The 14,067-nt window shown below is 45.0% G+C and overlaps 2 protein-coding genes across 10 annotated transcripts in view; one reads left to right on the forward strand and one right to left on the reverse strand.

The window, feature by feature from the left end:
* LOC137430097 (uncharacterized) overlaps nucleotides 1-8,067 on the reverse strand; it is a 31,288-nt gene extending 23,221 nt beyond the window's left edge. For 3 of the 9 annotated variants that reach the window (XM_068120648.2, XM_078780110.1, XM_078780105.1), the window contains exons 1-2: nucleotides 8,028-8,067; nucleotides 7,588-7,674 (exon numbers count right to left, since the gene is read on the reverse strand). In XM_068120648.2, coding sequence (XP_067976749.2) covers nucleotides 7,588-7,674; nucleotides 8,028-8,046 — 106 coding nt within the window. In that variant the 5' untranslated portion in view covers nucleotides 8,047-8,067. Of the gene's footprint in view, nucleotides 1-7,587; nucleotides 7,675-7,910; nucleotides 7,936-7,958 lie in introns of those variants that run through there. The other 6 variants (XM_078780109.1, XM_078780104.1, XM_078780103.1 and 3 more) reach the window with 5 other exon arrangements.
* A 379-nt stretch (nucleotides 8,068-8,446) lies between these two features.
* Nucleotides 8,447-14,067, forward strand: part of FTCD (formimidoyltransferase cyclodeaminase) — a 73,677-nt gene continuing 68,056 nt past the window's right edge. Inside the window, exon 1 of the mRNA XM_078780112.1 lies at nucleotides 8,447-8,482. The gene's annotated coding sequence lies outside the window, so the exon portion shown is untranslated. The remainder of the gene's footprint in view (nucleotides 8,483-14,067) is intronic.

Below are 14,067 nucleotides of genomic sequence, written 5' to 3' on the forward strand. Positions count from 1 at the left end.
ATGTGAAAAAACGGAATCGCTTTTCGCTCTGAAATACGTGCGAACGCGTAACTGAGTTAATGGCGGCAAGGAACATCACGTGATCGCTCTGAGCGAATCAGCGCGCTGCTCTGCCATTCCGGTCATAATATGCCTCGCTGAAATGCGCTCAGGTAAAAATATGGTTTAAAAATATTATGAAATAAATTTTTAGGTCGACCATGTTCTTCCCAGGCTCAATGGCCATGTTTGTGCCAAATATCAAGTACGTGAGCCTCTCCGTTTAGGAGTCTACTGGTAACATTACACACACACACACACAAACACTGTGGTTTTATATATACTAGGGCATGCCCGTACTATATATATATATCTAAAATTATATCCCCCCCCTCTATTTACATGAAATGGTTTGGTCCAAAGCGAACGGCTTGCGAGTGGTGACAATCCCCCCCCTCTATTTACATGCAATGGTTCGGTCCAAAGCGAACGGCTTCCGGAGTTTGGTAAAGAAATCGCCATCGCGTACACAAACGCGCAGGAAAGCGAATGAATCGCAAATTCGTTTTTATTAGTTGTAAAACATAGTTTAACGCCAACATAGGGCATTGGCCGTACGTGGGTGCCCGTCCCGTGGCCAAAAAAAAAAAAAAACGCTACCCGTACGCTCTACCCCGCCCGTACGCCCGTAAACAAAAAAAACCAACGCTCTTCGCTTCCGCCCTTCGCTCTGACTGAATTGGGAGAAATAATGCGCATAAGAAATCGAATTACGTACCGTAATGGCGGTCAGCTCGTAACGCTCAGCTCCGCTCGTCTCACATCGGCCACGCCTACGCAACAGAGCGTTCTGTGATTGGCTGCCGGAAGATAAGTCGTCACTGTCCGGAAGTTCGCAAATCGCAGTTAGGATGAATCGTTTTAATTTAATCGCAGTTTGAATTCGTTTTAAAACATAGTTTAACGGCAACATAGTTTTCCAACGTGAAATAAATGAATACGCTGTCAAATGTGCCGTCCGAGGCAGAGTCTGATCGCCACGTTCGGCACACGTGATAGCTCGCTGCTCTCTGATTGGTTGAAGCGTTTTTTGGACATAGCTCGGTCAGTAATTGTCCGATTAATATGAAACCTTGAAAAGGCACATCCTCGGGTCCCCAGCAATATACCTGGCAAGTTTCAAGTATATCGGACCCGTGGTTGTCGAGAAACAGCGGTCACAGACAAACACACAGACACACAGACAGACACACAGAGATTGCTGGAATTATAGATAGATATATATATATATATATATATATATATATATATATAGATAGATATATATATATATATATATATATATATATATATATATATATGTATATATATATAGATAGATATATATATATATATATATATATATATATATATATATATATATATATATATATATATATATATATATATATATATATATATATACTGTATATATATATATATATATATATATATATATATATATATATATATATACATACATATATATATATATATATGATATACATACATATATATATATATATATATATACATACATATATATATATATATACATACATACATATATATATATACATACATACATATATATATATACATACATATATATATATATATATACATACATATATATATATACATACATATATATATAAATATATACATACATATATATATATATATATATATATATATATATATATATATATATATATATATATATATATACATACATATATATGTGTCATGCTACCAGATTCTTGTACCAGATGCGCTAAACATCTACTGCGTATAAACGCCGTTGAAAGGCGGCGCCGCGTGTTTCACCGTTTTCGCTTCCGGATTGATCGTTTATCAGCAATAAACCGCCGGAAATATACCTTTATTGGCCATCTGGTGACTCTGCTGCTGTTGGTGGCAAGCGTGCCAGGCCAACCTGCTCTCACTGTAAGCCAGCCGGCCATCGCAGAAGCAACAGGGGTGTTGTGACCTGTCCACTACTTATATGACAATCTGATTCATTTTGTTGACTCATGACAGGAAAATGATTGAGACAGTCATTATAGTTTGTGCAATTGATAAGACCTGTGCATGCTGCTCAGTGCTGTGCATCCAGTGTGCATGATATTTTATTCATATACGAGACAAAGAATATCGTTTACTGAACAATGCTGTACTTGTATGTACTTTGTGAATTAGGCTCACAAGACAATGACTTGACCTTTGAATCACACTTCTGGCGGCCAACTTAATATCCCGTGGGGTTTTCAAGTGTAAGTAGTATGATGCCACATGCATTTATTGTCCTTCATGGATAAGTCAAGCCTTGTGCACATACTTCTTGTAAATGGTGCTTCACCAAACATGTGTGTGAAAATTCTATACATGTAGGCCTACTCGTCATTTTGCCTTGATATTTTGGCATGACAGCTTGGGCTAGCGTACAGATGGGGGGGCGAGGATTTACAGTATTTGTGCACAGTTGCAATGCAGATTATGCTTGAAGATTCAATGCAGATTATGCTTCTCTTATCTGTCTTATCTGTCTCCCTCTTCCAAATCCTGGTGGCATCTGGTCAAATCTGTTTCTGGTGTTTGTTCCCCCTCCATCCCCTCCCTCACCTCAAATGGCCACACGGCTGACTCCGCACGTGAAAAAGCTGAATGCCTCAACTCTGTGTTTGCCTCTAAATCTTGTGTCCCAAACCTATCCCTCTCTGTACCCACCGTACCCAGTCGTACCCAGCTGCTCCTGGACTCTGTGTCCTTTCCTCCTGACAAGGTGGAAAAGTTTCTGTCAACCCTCGACTCGGATTCTGCAACTGGACCTGACGGCATCAGCCCACGGGTCCTAAAATCCTGTTCTTCCGCTCTTTCACTCCCTCTCTCTGTTCTCTTCACCCTCTCTTTTGCTCAAGGTCATCTTCCATCTGCTTGGAAATCTGCCAACATCACCGCTTTGCACAAAAAAGGTGCAAAAACAGATCCCAGCAACTACAGACCAATCAGCCTTCTCCCAATTATCAGCAAAGTCATGGAATCCATCATTGCTTCAGATATGAAATCTTTCCTCTTCTCCAATGGCTTGATCTCTGATCATCAATTTGGTTTCAGACCTAGACACTCTACTCTGGACATGCTGCTTCTGCTTTCTCAACAATGGATGGAGGTCCTCAATGCCAAACAGAAAATTAGAGCAGTCTCCCTTGACATATCACGTGCCTTCGATACGGTCTGGCACCCCGCTCTGCTCACCAAACTCTCCTCTTTTGGTATCCATGGAAATCTCCACGCATGGCTGGCGGACTTCCTCTCTAGTCGTAGTCAACGTGTGGCCCTGAATGGGTTTCTCTCATCTCCTCTTCCTGTTCAGGCTGGAGTTCCACAAGGCAGTGTTCTCGGCCCTGTGCTTTTTCTGGTCTTCATCAATGATCTCTCTGACTCTCTTGAAAATCCTCTGTATCTCTTTGCTGATGACTCTACTCTCTGTCGCTCCATTCTTCATCCCTCAGATCGGCAGTCTGCTGCCTCCTCACTCTCTGTAGACCTGGACAAAATCACAGACTGGGCAAACAAGTGGAACATGTCTTTCAATCCTGACAAATCTCACACTCTTACGATGTCTCTCCGAAAAGACCGACTGGACAACCCTCCCATCCACTTTCTGAATAATCCTCTCCAAGAAGTTCTGTCACTCAAGCTTTTGGGTCTCACTATCTGCCATGATCTTTCCTGGGAAAACCACATTTCAAATCTGGCCTCCAAAGCCAGTCGCCGACTGGGCATCCTCCGTCGTGCGAAGTCCTTCCTTGGCACACCTGAGCTCCTCACCACATACAAGGCTTTCATCTGCAGCTCAATGGAATACTGCTCTCCCCTCTGGGCTGGTGCTCCTGCCTCACACCTAGCTCGTCTTCACGCTGTTGAAACCAAAGCATTCAGAATCATTGGAATCTCCCGCGATGAAGCTAACTCCAAGGGCCTCTCACTCACTCACCGCAGGCAGGTTGGTGGTCTTTCCATCTTCTACCGACTCCTCTCTGGCCTTGCCCCCCCAGCTCTCTCTGGGCTCTGTCCCGCAAATATTCCTACAGGTCGCACAAGATCTGCCTGCAACCCTCTTATGGTCAAACTGCCAAAATCAAGACTCTCTGCTCACCTTCACTCCTTCATTCCTCTTTTCTCCCGCCTCTGGAACAAACTCCCTCACGCTCTTCAATCCCACTCCACCCTCCAGGTCTTTAAAACAGCTGTTCACCACCATCTCTTATCTTCCCCCATCCAAAACCTTGATCTTTTCTACCCCCGCTAATTTCACCCCAATTCCACTTTTTTGAAATACCAACTTCTGTCCTGGAAGTCATTGGTGTCCTTGTGTTTTATACTTCTCCCTCCACCCCCCACCCCCCCTTCCCATGCCTCCTCCCCCCAAGCCCTCTCCCTTCCACACATCTCCCTGCTATCAAATGTTGTGTTTGTGTGCTTCCCCTTCTCTCCCCATCTTGTTTTCCGCTCCCGCTTTATGTGTGTTTTGTTTGTCTGGTTGATTTGTTTGTGAAGTAAATGTTAGCTCTTTCACGAGCCTCGATTCAGTATACAAAAAAAAAAAAAAAGAAAAAAAAAAAAGATTCAATGCAGATTATGCTGCACATAATAAATACAGCAGAAGTAGAAGAAACATGAGCGTGTTTGTTTCCCATAAATTCCAATTAAAATCAGTGCTGGTCACAACTTATTTGCTAGGAAAAAGTGAAAAATACCGAATATTGGCAAGGTGCCAAAAAAAAATGGCACTCGGCCAATAACTCTTATGGTACTTTTATTTACTTTACTTGTCCAACATCATGCTTGAAAAAACCTTTAGAACCCTAGAAATTGATTCTGATTGTAAATTACTGGTTGGTATTTTTTGCGAAATTTTCTTGATTTCCTGGAATGAAAAGTTGAAAAACTTGACATTTTGGGTAACACATGAATATTTAAATTTTTGCTTTCATGCATTTGTAATTGCCCAATTTGACCAACCCTGCTATTTTATGGAGGTACAGGGTTGGTACTTTAATGCTGCAGGTAGAACTCTAAATCCATAATTTGAGCATCTGGTATTCATTTTCTCACTGTAAGCCTTGCTTGGAATCTTGCTTGGAGATGGCCTTGGAGGACCACCTTCCTCCTCCCAACTTCTTGCCTTGCAATTTCAAACTCGCACAACCACCCCCCAGGAGGTAAACAACTGAAGACTATATAAATGATTTGTGTAAAAGGATTCTGGGAGAAATGATGAGCTGGATGACTTTGTCCTGTAACTGCTGTTGTGTTTAAATATCCGTGTATACCTGATGTCATTAAAAGTCATGCCGAGATGGTTTTCTCCCTCTTCTGAAGGAAATAAATGCTTCATGTAAACCACGACAAAATGGAGAATTAAAAGTATAAATTCTCCCACAATAGGAACATGTTGACTGTACGGGTAGAGGTAAGAAAGCCAGGTGTGAGGGCTTCCTTGTATGCCAGAGGCAGAGAGTTTGGCAAGTACAGCAGGATGACAGACTATGTTGAACGTCCAGAGCGATGGCCCTGACCTGGCTGTAGATTTAGGGCCTCTAACTATTGTTCAGAGCAGCAACAGCTTGTCCAGCATTGATTGGCATGGATAGAATACAAACTCGTGGTCAGAGATCAAGATGTTGAAAAAGAGGAAAGCCTTGATGTCAACAGTAATGATGGATACCGTGACGGCACATAGTACATGGAAGCATACTGTTCTGTAGTTGAGAGGATTTGCTTTTGCATCATTCTTGAGACTTGTGTTTGTTGACTTCCAGAAAGAAGGGAGATGGCCTTGGAGGACAGCTTGAAGAGTGTAGGCAGAGGAAAAGCAAGAGCAGAAGGCCAGCTTTTGAGAGCACGGGCAGCAATTCCATCTGGGTCCCTCCAATGAAGCAGGGTTTGGTTTAGACAGAACTTTTTCTCCCCTCTTGGGTGAGAAGGACATACAGACCAGTCGAGAGTGTATACGAGGGGCTGAAATTGGGACAGACAGGCTGGGTCATGTACACGAGACTTGGAGGCAGACGCCGTGTTGAGACATTCAGACTTGGTTCAAGAATAGTCTCTGGTGTTGCTGTTTGAGGTGAGAGAAGGGATGAAGCGCAGCATGCACCAAAGACGGACTTGACAAGGTACTACCCCTTTGAAAAAGGAGATTAGCAGGATATGTTCTCTGGCTTGTCCTAGGATGGACACAGTTATTGCAAGCTGTGAACTGATGTTGCCCTCAAGTGGGTTCGCTATCCACATTGAGAAAGCAAAGCAAATAGGACCGCGGATCTGAAGCTCAGACCCTGATATTTTTAATGCCGTGAACAAACTGGTACATCATGGGCGATAAAGGTTGTGATCAAGTTTCATTGAACTCGTGTGTGCAGTTCCAGAGAAGAGAGCAAATACCTATTTTGGGGAGGTTGAAGACCCCCTCCTCCCACCATAGACCTCCTTAATGATCACATATTTTGATGCGGTAAATACACCTTCATTAAGCATCAGATATGAAGCTTGTGGCCAAGTTTCATCAAAACTGTGCGTGTAGTTTCGGAAAAGAGACCAAATACCTATTTTGGGGGCTCAACCCCATCCACCCCCCCCCCCCCCCCCAGGATCATATACCCCCTTAATGATTGCAGATTTTGATGCTGTCAATACACCTTCACCAGGCATCAGGTATGCAGCTTATGGCGAAGTTTCATCAAAACTGTGCGTGTAGTTTCGAAGAAGGGAGCAAATACCTTTTTCGTGGATCAATCACCCCCCCCCCCCCCCCCCCAGTTTACCCCCTTAATGAGCGCAAATTTTGTTGCGGTAAATACACCTTCGTTAGGCATCAGATATGAAGCGTGTGGCCAAGTTTAATCAAAATTGTGTGTAGTTTTGGAGAAGAGAGCAAATACCTCTTTTGGGGGCTCAATCCCCCCCCCCTCCACCTCTTTTGGGGGCTCAATCCCCCCCCCCTCCTCCAGTATACCCTCTTAATGATGGCGGATTTTGATGCTGTCAATAAACCTTCGCTAGGCATCATATATGCAGCTTATGGCCAAGTTTCACCAAAACTGTGCGTGTAGTTTCGGAGAAGAGAGTAAATACTTCTTTTGGGGGCTCAATCCCCCCCCCCCCTCCACCTCTTTTGGGGGCTCAAATCCCCCCCCCCCCAGTATACCCCCTTAATGTTCACAGATTTTGATGCGGTCAATACACCTTCGTTAGATATCAGGTAGGCAGCTTATGGCCAAGTTTCATCCAAATTGTGTGTGTAGTTGAAGCGATAATGACTGAATTAGAAGTGTTTACAGACTCACTCGCGTCTCACGGACACTGCTCGATCGCATAAGCTCACCCGACTAAAGTCCAGTTGAGCTATATAAAAAAATAGAAGAGTTGCCTCCCACCAAGTCCTTCTCAAGACTGCGCGGGGTAGGTATTCTATGCATACCATGCACTATGTTATGTAGTTGTGATAGTAACACCAGGTGGTCCCAAAAAGCAGATGCCGAGCAAACAGAGGCCTCTGACCTTTTGTTCGGCGGCAGATTGATGTTCCTGCAAGTTGGTCTGTATCTTGAATTATATTTCTTTCACGTGGCAGACGAAATAAATCCCCTACGAACGGGAGACAACAGAAAATAAAACAACAACGTAGTACATACGAACTTGGTCGTCTTAACTGCGTTGTCTCGGGTCACGTGGGACAGCGATAGCGTGATCGAGACGTTTTAAACTTAAATTAAAACAATCGGGTTTCTGTACAAAGCTTAATACGAGCTCAAGTAATCTCGATGGGCTTATTTATCAACATTTGAAAGGCTTAATGTTTCAGTTGGTCTTCCATTCTATACCTGACTCACTTCCGGGGAGAAATACAAAGTAAAAACAAAAATACACACCGACCCAATGCTCAAACCTGATTCACTTCCGGGAGAAATATAAAGTAAAGAAATAATAGTAAGACACACCGATCAAATTCTCAAACATCGTTCACTTCCGGGGGAAGGTATAAAAAATAAAACAACAACAAACGTACCGACCGGATGCTCAATGTGTTTGTTGAGAAAAAGACACCGAAAAATAGATGCAGCTGTGGAAAAAAACCGATGAATATCTCGTGATCGACACGAGCACTCTCGAATAAGAAATACCACAGTACAGCAGGAACCGGCGCAAAAAAAAAAAAAAAATGACGTCACCGTCGCGGAGCGCGTCACCAAAACAGGCCGGAATGACGTCACGACGTACACTCGGGCTCGTTTTCACTAGACCTTTTATAATTCGTGTTATTTTTTATATTTTAGGTTTTAAATCATCTCAAGATGGAAAAATATAATAATCAAAAATATAATATAACAATCAAGGATATTAAACCTAAAACAACAGCATTACATGTAGCGGCCATGTTGGACCTGTGATAGAGGTGATGTGCAAAAGTAAATTAAAAAATAAGTCCTGTATATGTATTAACAATAAGTGAAAGATATGGTGTTGCAGATATTTATCAAAGATTTGATGGGGTTCCATCTACATTTTGCGTACGCAAATCTGATAGGTTTTGAACCTTACCCCCACATTCTCATTCCTGTCTGTATTTTTTTTTTGTTTTTTTGTATACTGAATCGAGGCTCGTGAAAGCTAACATTTACTTCACAAACAAATCAACCAGACAAACAAAACATATAAAAAGAGGGAGCGGAAAACAAGATGGGGAGAGAAGGGGAAGCACACAAACAAAACATTTGAGAGCAGGCTCGCGACATCACGGCGAGGTCACGTCTTTTCGAAGCTGTTCCATGCGCTCACGCTTTCGAAGCTAAGTGATATTTCTCAATTGTGTTTTTGTCGAGACTGTATCTATCTTTCGGTGTCTGTACCTAGAGCGTATCTTTTTGGAAAATTTTCGGTGCTAATTTTTCGTACATGTATACACAATCGTCGGTTAATGCGTATCGAGTATTCTGCGGCCTAGTACTCGTAGGCTTCGGCTACCGTACCGTCTCCGACCTTGTGGTTTTGTTTTTCTCTCAGCGATTTGTCGAATGCGCTGAAATTATTTTCGTTCTCTGTTTCGTCCCAGTCGTTCACCCCATACCTCCTTGTTTAATATCTCTACTCACAAAAAAAAAAAAAAAAAACCCAAAAAATATTTCCTTCCCAGGTCTTATTCGTTTATTTGTTGTTCTTTTTGTTCGTTCGTTCTTCGTTCGCGATCACGCGATCACGTGGTTAGAAATGTATAATCTCTCCCCTGAACAACTATTTTCTCTCATATATTATAACACCCTTTTCTTCTTTTCCTACAAAAGGATGCTTTCGTCTTGCTCACCAAATCTATTCATTCCAAAAAATATATATAATACCATCTCTTACAGTTCCTCCTTTCTACATTCCCTAAACTATCCAGAACTCCACCCCTCCTCCAGTGTCCTGAAACGTATTTTTGACTCGAAGGTCTCAAACTCATTTTGCAAAAAATGTTCGTTTCCCATGAATCGTACACTTTTCAAAATCCAATCTCACCCCTCCCCTCCAAATCCTCCCCATCACCCATTCCTTTCAAATCTCCCCCCTTGCCCCTTCCCTCCCCTCCCTCCTAAACTCCCCCCACACCCCTCCCCTCCGAGACTCTCCCTCGCTCCTCCCCTCCTAGACTCCCCTCTCACCCCTCCTCCTCAAAGCATCCTCCCTGCTTCTTCCCCCTTCCAACTTTCACCTTCATCTCCCCCAACCTTCTGCCTCGCTCTTCCCCCTCCTCAAATAACACCTCACTGTGCCTCACCCAATCTCCATCAAACCTTTTGTCCGCCCCATTCTTCCCTTTCTCCAAGCTATTCTGAAATCTCTGAAATCTCTGACACACCTTCAACAGCTCTCCCTACCTCTTCCTCCTCTTCCACATCTTACCCTACCCCTCCTCCCCCCTGTTCTGGACCCGATGCTCCCCCTTCCTCTTCATTAACGGTATGGACCTCAAACATCCGGGGCCTTCGCTCAAACTTGACTGACCTCTCCATACAGGTTGCTTCTGACAAACCAGATGTGATCTGCTTAACAGAAACTTTCCTCCTTCATGATGTCTCTGATGCCTTGGTATCTCTCCCAGGTTACTCCCTCCTCCGGTATGATAGACCTGAGCCTCGTCCTGGAGGTGGGGTTGCTATCTTTATAAAAAACTCTCTTCCTCACTCGCCCTCCACTGCCCTCTCTCCACCTCACCCCCAGGAATACCTTTGGCTACGGCTTCCCCTTCGCTCCAACCTTTTGTTCATATGTGTGTTGTACCGTCCACCAAACAGCGATGACTCCATCTACATCTCACTGTCTGATAATATGGACCAACTTCTATCTACCCATCCCAACTCTCTCTTCCTCATATGTGGTGATTTCAATTGTCACCACGCCAGTTGGCTGGGTGTGGGTACCTCTCTCACCAGCCATGGCTCTTCAGCAAAGGACTTCTGCGACTCACTGGGACTGACACAATCTGTCAATTTCCCGACCCGGATCTCAGTCAACGGAGCATCTTCTCTTCTGGATTTGGTTATGACAAACTTCCCTGAAAATGTCTGCTGCTCTTCTTCTGCTCCAATCGGCTCATCTGATCATGTGCTTGTCAAAGTGGACATCTCTCTGACCATTCTCAGAGAGCCTCCTCAGCGTCGACGAGTCTGGCATTTCACTCAGGCCAACTGGCACGGTCTTCAAGCAGCCATCAATCATCTGGACTGGTCTCCCATCTCTACCGCCTCTGACATCAACTCATCCTGGGAATTCTTTCAAAGTAAATTGCTCTCTCTCATGCACAGATTTATCCCATCTCGTCTTCAGTTGTCATAGCCTTCCTCCCGTCCATGGTACACGGAATCTTGTGGTGAGGCTGTTGCCCTGAAACAACTTGCTTTCCTCTCCTGGAAAGCAAATCCAACGGAAGGAAATCTCATTTCCTTTCACAAAGCCCGAAACAAGTGTGTGTCCACCCTCAGGAGAGCCAGGAAACAATATCTCACCGTTCGCAAGACTGAACTCTCTTATCTGTCTCCCTCTTCCAAATCCTGGTGGCGTCTGGTCAAATCTGTTTCTGGTGTTTGTTCCCCCTCCATCCCCTCCCTCACCTCAAACGGCTTAACGGCTGACTCCGCACGTGAAAAAGCTGAATGCCTCAACTCTGTGTTTGCCTCTAAATCTTGTGTCCCAAACCCATCCCTCTCTGTACCCACCGTACCCAGTCGTACCCAGCTGCTCCTGGACTCTGTGTCCTTTCCTCCTGACAAGGTGGAAAAGTTTCTGTCAACCCTCGACTCTGATTCTGCAACTGGTCCTGACGGCATCAGCCCACGGGTCCTAAAATCATGTTCTTCTGCTCTTTCACTCCCTCTTTCTGTTCTCTTCACCGTCTCTTTTGCTCAAGGTCATCTGCCATCTGCTTGGAAATCAGCCAACATCACCGCTTTGCACAAAAAAGGTGCAAAAACAGATCCCAGTAACTACAGACCAATCAGCCTTCTCCCAATTATCAGCAAAGTCATGGAATCCATCATTGCTTCAGATATGAAATCTTTCCTCTTCTCCAATGGCTTGATCTCTGATCATCAATTTGGTTTCAGACCTGGTCACTCTACTCTGGACATGCTGCTTCTGCTTTCTCAACAATGGATGGAGGTCCTCAACGCCAAACAGGAAATTAGAGCTGTCTCCCTTGACATTTCACGTGCCTTCGATACGGTCTGGCACCCTGCTCTGCTCACCAAACTCTCCTCCTTTGGTATCCATGGAAATCTCCACGCATGGCTGGCGGACTTCCTCTCTGGTCGTAGTCAACGTGTGGCCCTGAATGGGTTTCTCTCATCTCCTCTTCCTGTTCAGGCTGGAGTTCCCCAAGGTAGTGTTCTGGGCCCTGTGCTTTTTCTGGTCTTCATCAATGATCTCTCGGACTCTCTTGACAATCCTCTCTATCTCTTTGCTGACAACTCTACTCTCTGTCGCTCCATTCCTCATCCCTCAGATCGGCAGTCTGCAGCCTCCTCACTCTCTGCAGACCTGGACAAAATCACAGACTGGGCAAACAAATGGAACATGTCTTTCAATCCTGATAAATCTCACACTCTTACGATGTCTCTCCGAAAAGACCGACTGGAAAACCCTCCCATCCACTTTCTGAATAATCCTCTCCAAGAAGTTCTGTCACTCAAGCTTTTGGGTCTCACTATTTGCCATGATCTTTCCTGGGAAAACCACATTTCAAATCTGGCCTCCAAAGCCAGTCGCCGACTGGGCATCCTCAGTCGTGCGAAGTCCTTCCTTGGCACACCTGAGCTCCTCACCACATACAAGGCTATCATCCGCAGCTCTATGGAATACTGCTCTCCCCTCTGGTCTGGTGCTCCTGCCGCACACCTAGCCCGTCTTCACGCTGTTGAAACCAAAGCGTTCAGAATCATTGGAATCTCCCGCGATGAAGCTAACTCCAAGGGCCTTTCACTCACTCACCGCAGGCAGGTTGGTGGTCTTTCCGTCTTCTACCGACTCCTCTCTGGCCTTGCCCCCCCAGCCCTCTTTGGGCTCTGTCCCCCAAATAATCCTACAGGTCGCACAAGATCTGCCTGCAACCCTCTTATGGTTAAACTGCCAAAATCAAGACTTTCTGCTCACCTTCACTCCTTCATTCCTCTTTTCTCCCGCCTCTGGAACAAACTCCCTCACTCTCTTCAATCCCACTGCACCCTCCAGGTCTTTAAAACAGCTGTTCACCACCATCTCTTATCCTCCCCCATCCAAAACCTTGATCTTTTCTACCCCCGCTAATTTCGGTCCCCTTGTGTTTTATACCTCTCCCCCCCCCCCCCCGCCCTCCCCCTCCCACGCCTCCTGCCCCCAAGCCCTCTCCCTCCCACACTTCTCCCTGCTCTCAAATGTTGTGGTTGTGTGTTTCCCCTTCTCTTCCCATCTTGTCTTCCGCTCCCTCTTTTTGTGTGTTTTGTTTGTCTGGTTGATTTGTTTGTGAAATAAATGTTAGCTCTTTCACGAGCCTCGATTCAGTATACAAAAAAAAAGAAAAAAAAAAAAGGGAGATGTGTGGAAGGGAGAGGGCTTGGGGGGAGGAGGCGTGGGAAGGGGGGGGGGGAGGGAGAAGTATAAAATACAAGGACACCAAGGACTTCCAGGACAGAAGTTGGTATTTCAAAAAAGTGGAATTTGGGGTGAAATTAGCGGGGGTAGAAAAGATCAAGGTTTTGGATGGGGGAAGATAAGAGATGGTGGTGAACAGCTGTTTTAAAGACCTGGAGGGTGGAGTGGGATTGAAGAGAGTGAGGGAGTTTGTTCCAGAGGCGGGAGAAAAGAGGAATGAAGGAGTGAAGATGTGCAGAGAGTCTTGATTTTGGCAGTTTGACCATAAGAGGGTTGCAGGCAGATCTTGTGCGACCTGTAGGAATATTTGCGGGACAGAGCCCAGAGAGAGCTGTGGGGGCAAGGCCAGAGAGGAGTCGGTAGAAGACGGAAAGACCACCAACCTGCCTGCGCTGAGTGAGTGAGAGGCCCTTGGAGTTAGCTTCATCGCGGGAGATTCCAATGATTCTGAATGCTTTGGTTTCAACAGCGTGAAGACGAGCTAGGTGTGACGCAGGAGCACCAGCCCAGAGGGGAGAGCAGTATTCCATTGAGCTGCGGATGAAAGCCTTGTATGTGGTGAGGAGCTCAGGTGTGCCAAGGAAGGACTTCACACGACGGAGGATGCCCAGTCGGCGACTGGCTTTGGAGGCCAGATTTGAAATGTGGTTTTTCCAGGAAAGATCATGGCAGATAGTGAGACCCAAAAGCTTGAGTGACAGAACTTCTTGGAGAGGATTATTCAGAAAGTGGATGGGAGGGTTGTCCAGTCGGTCTTTTCGAGAGACATCGTAAGAGTGTGAGATTTGTCAGGATTGAAAGACATGTTCCACTTGTTTGCCCAGTCTGTGATTTTGTCCAGGTCTGCAGAGAGTGAGGAGGCTGCAGACTGCCGATCTG

Source organism: Myxine glutinosa, chromosome 6 (genome assembly GCF_964187855.1).
Source record: "Myxine glutinosa chromosome 6, kmMyxGlut1.1, whole genome shotgun sequence".
Lineage (NCBI taxonomy): Eukaryota > Metazoa > Chordata > Myxini > Myxiniformes > Myxinidae > Myxine > Myxine glutinosa.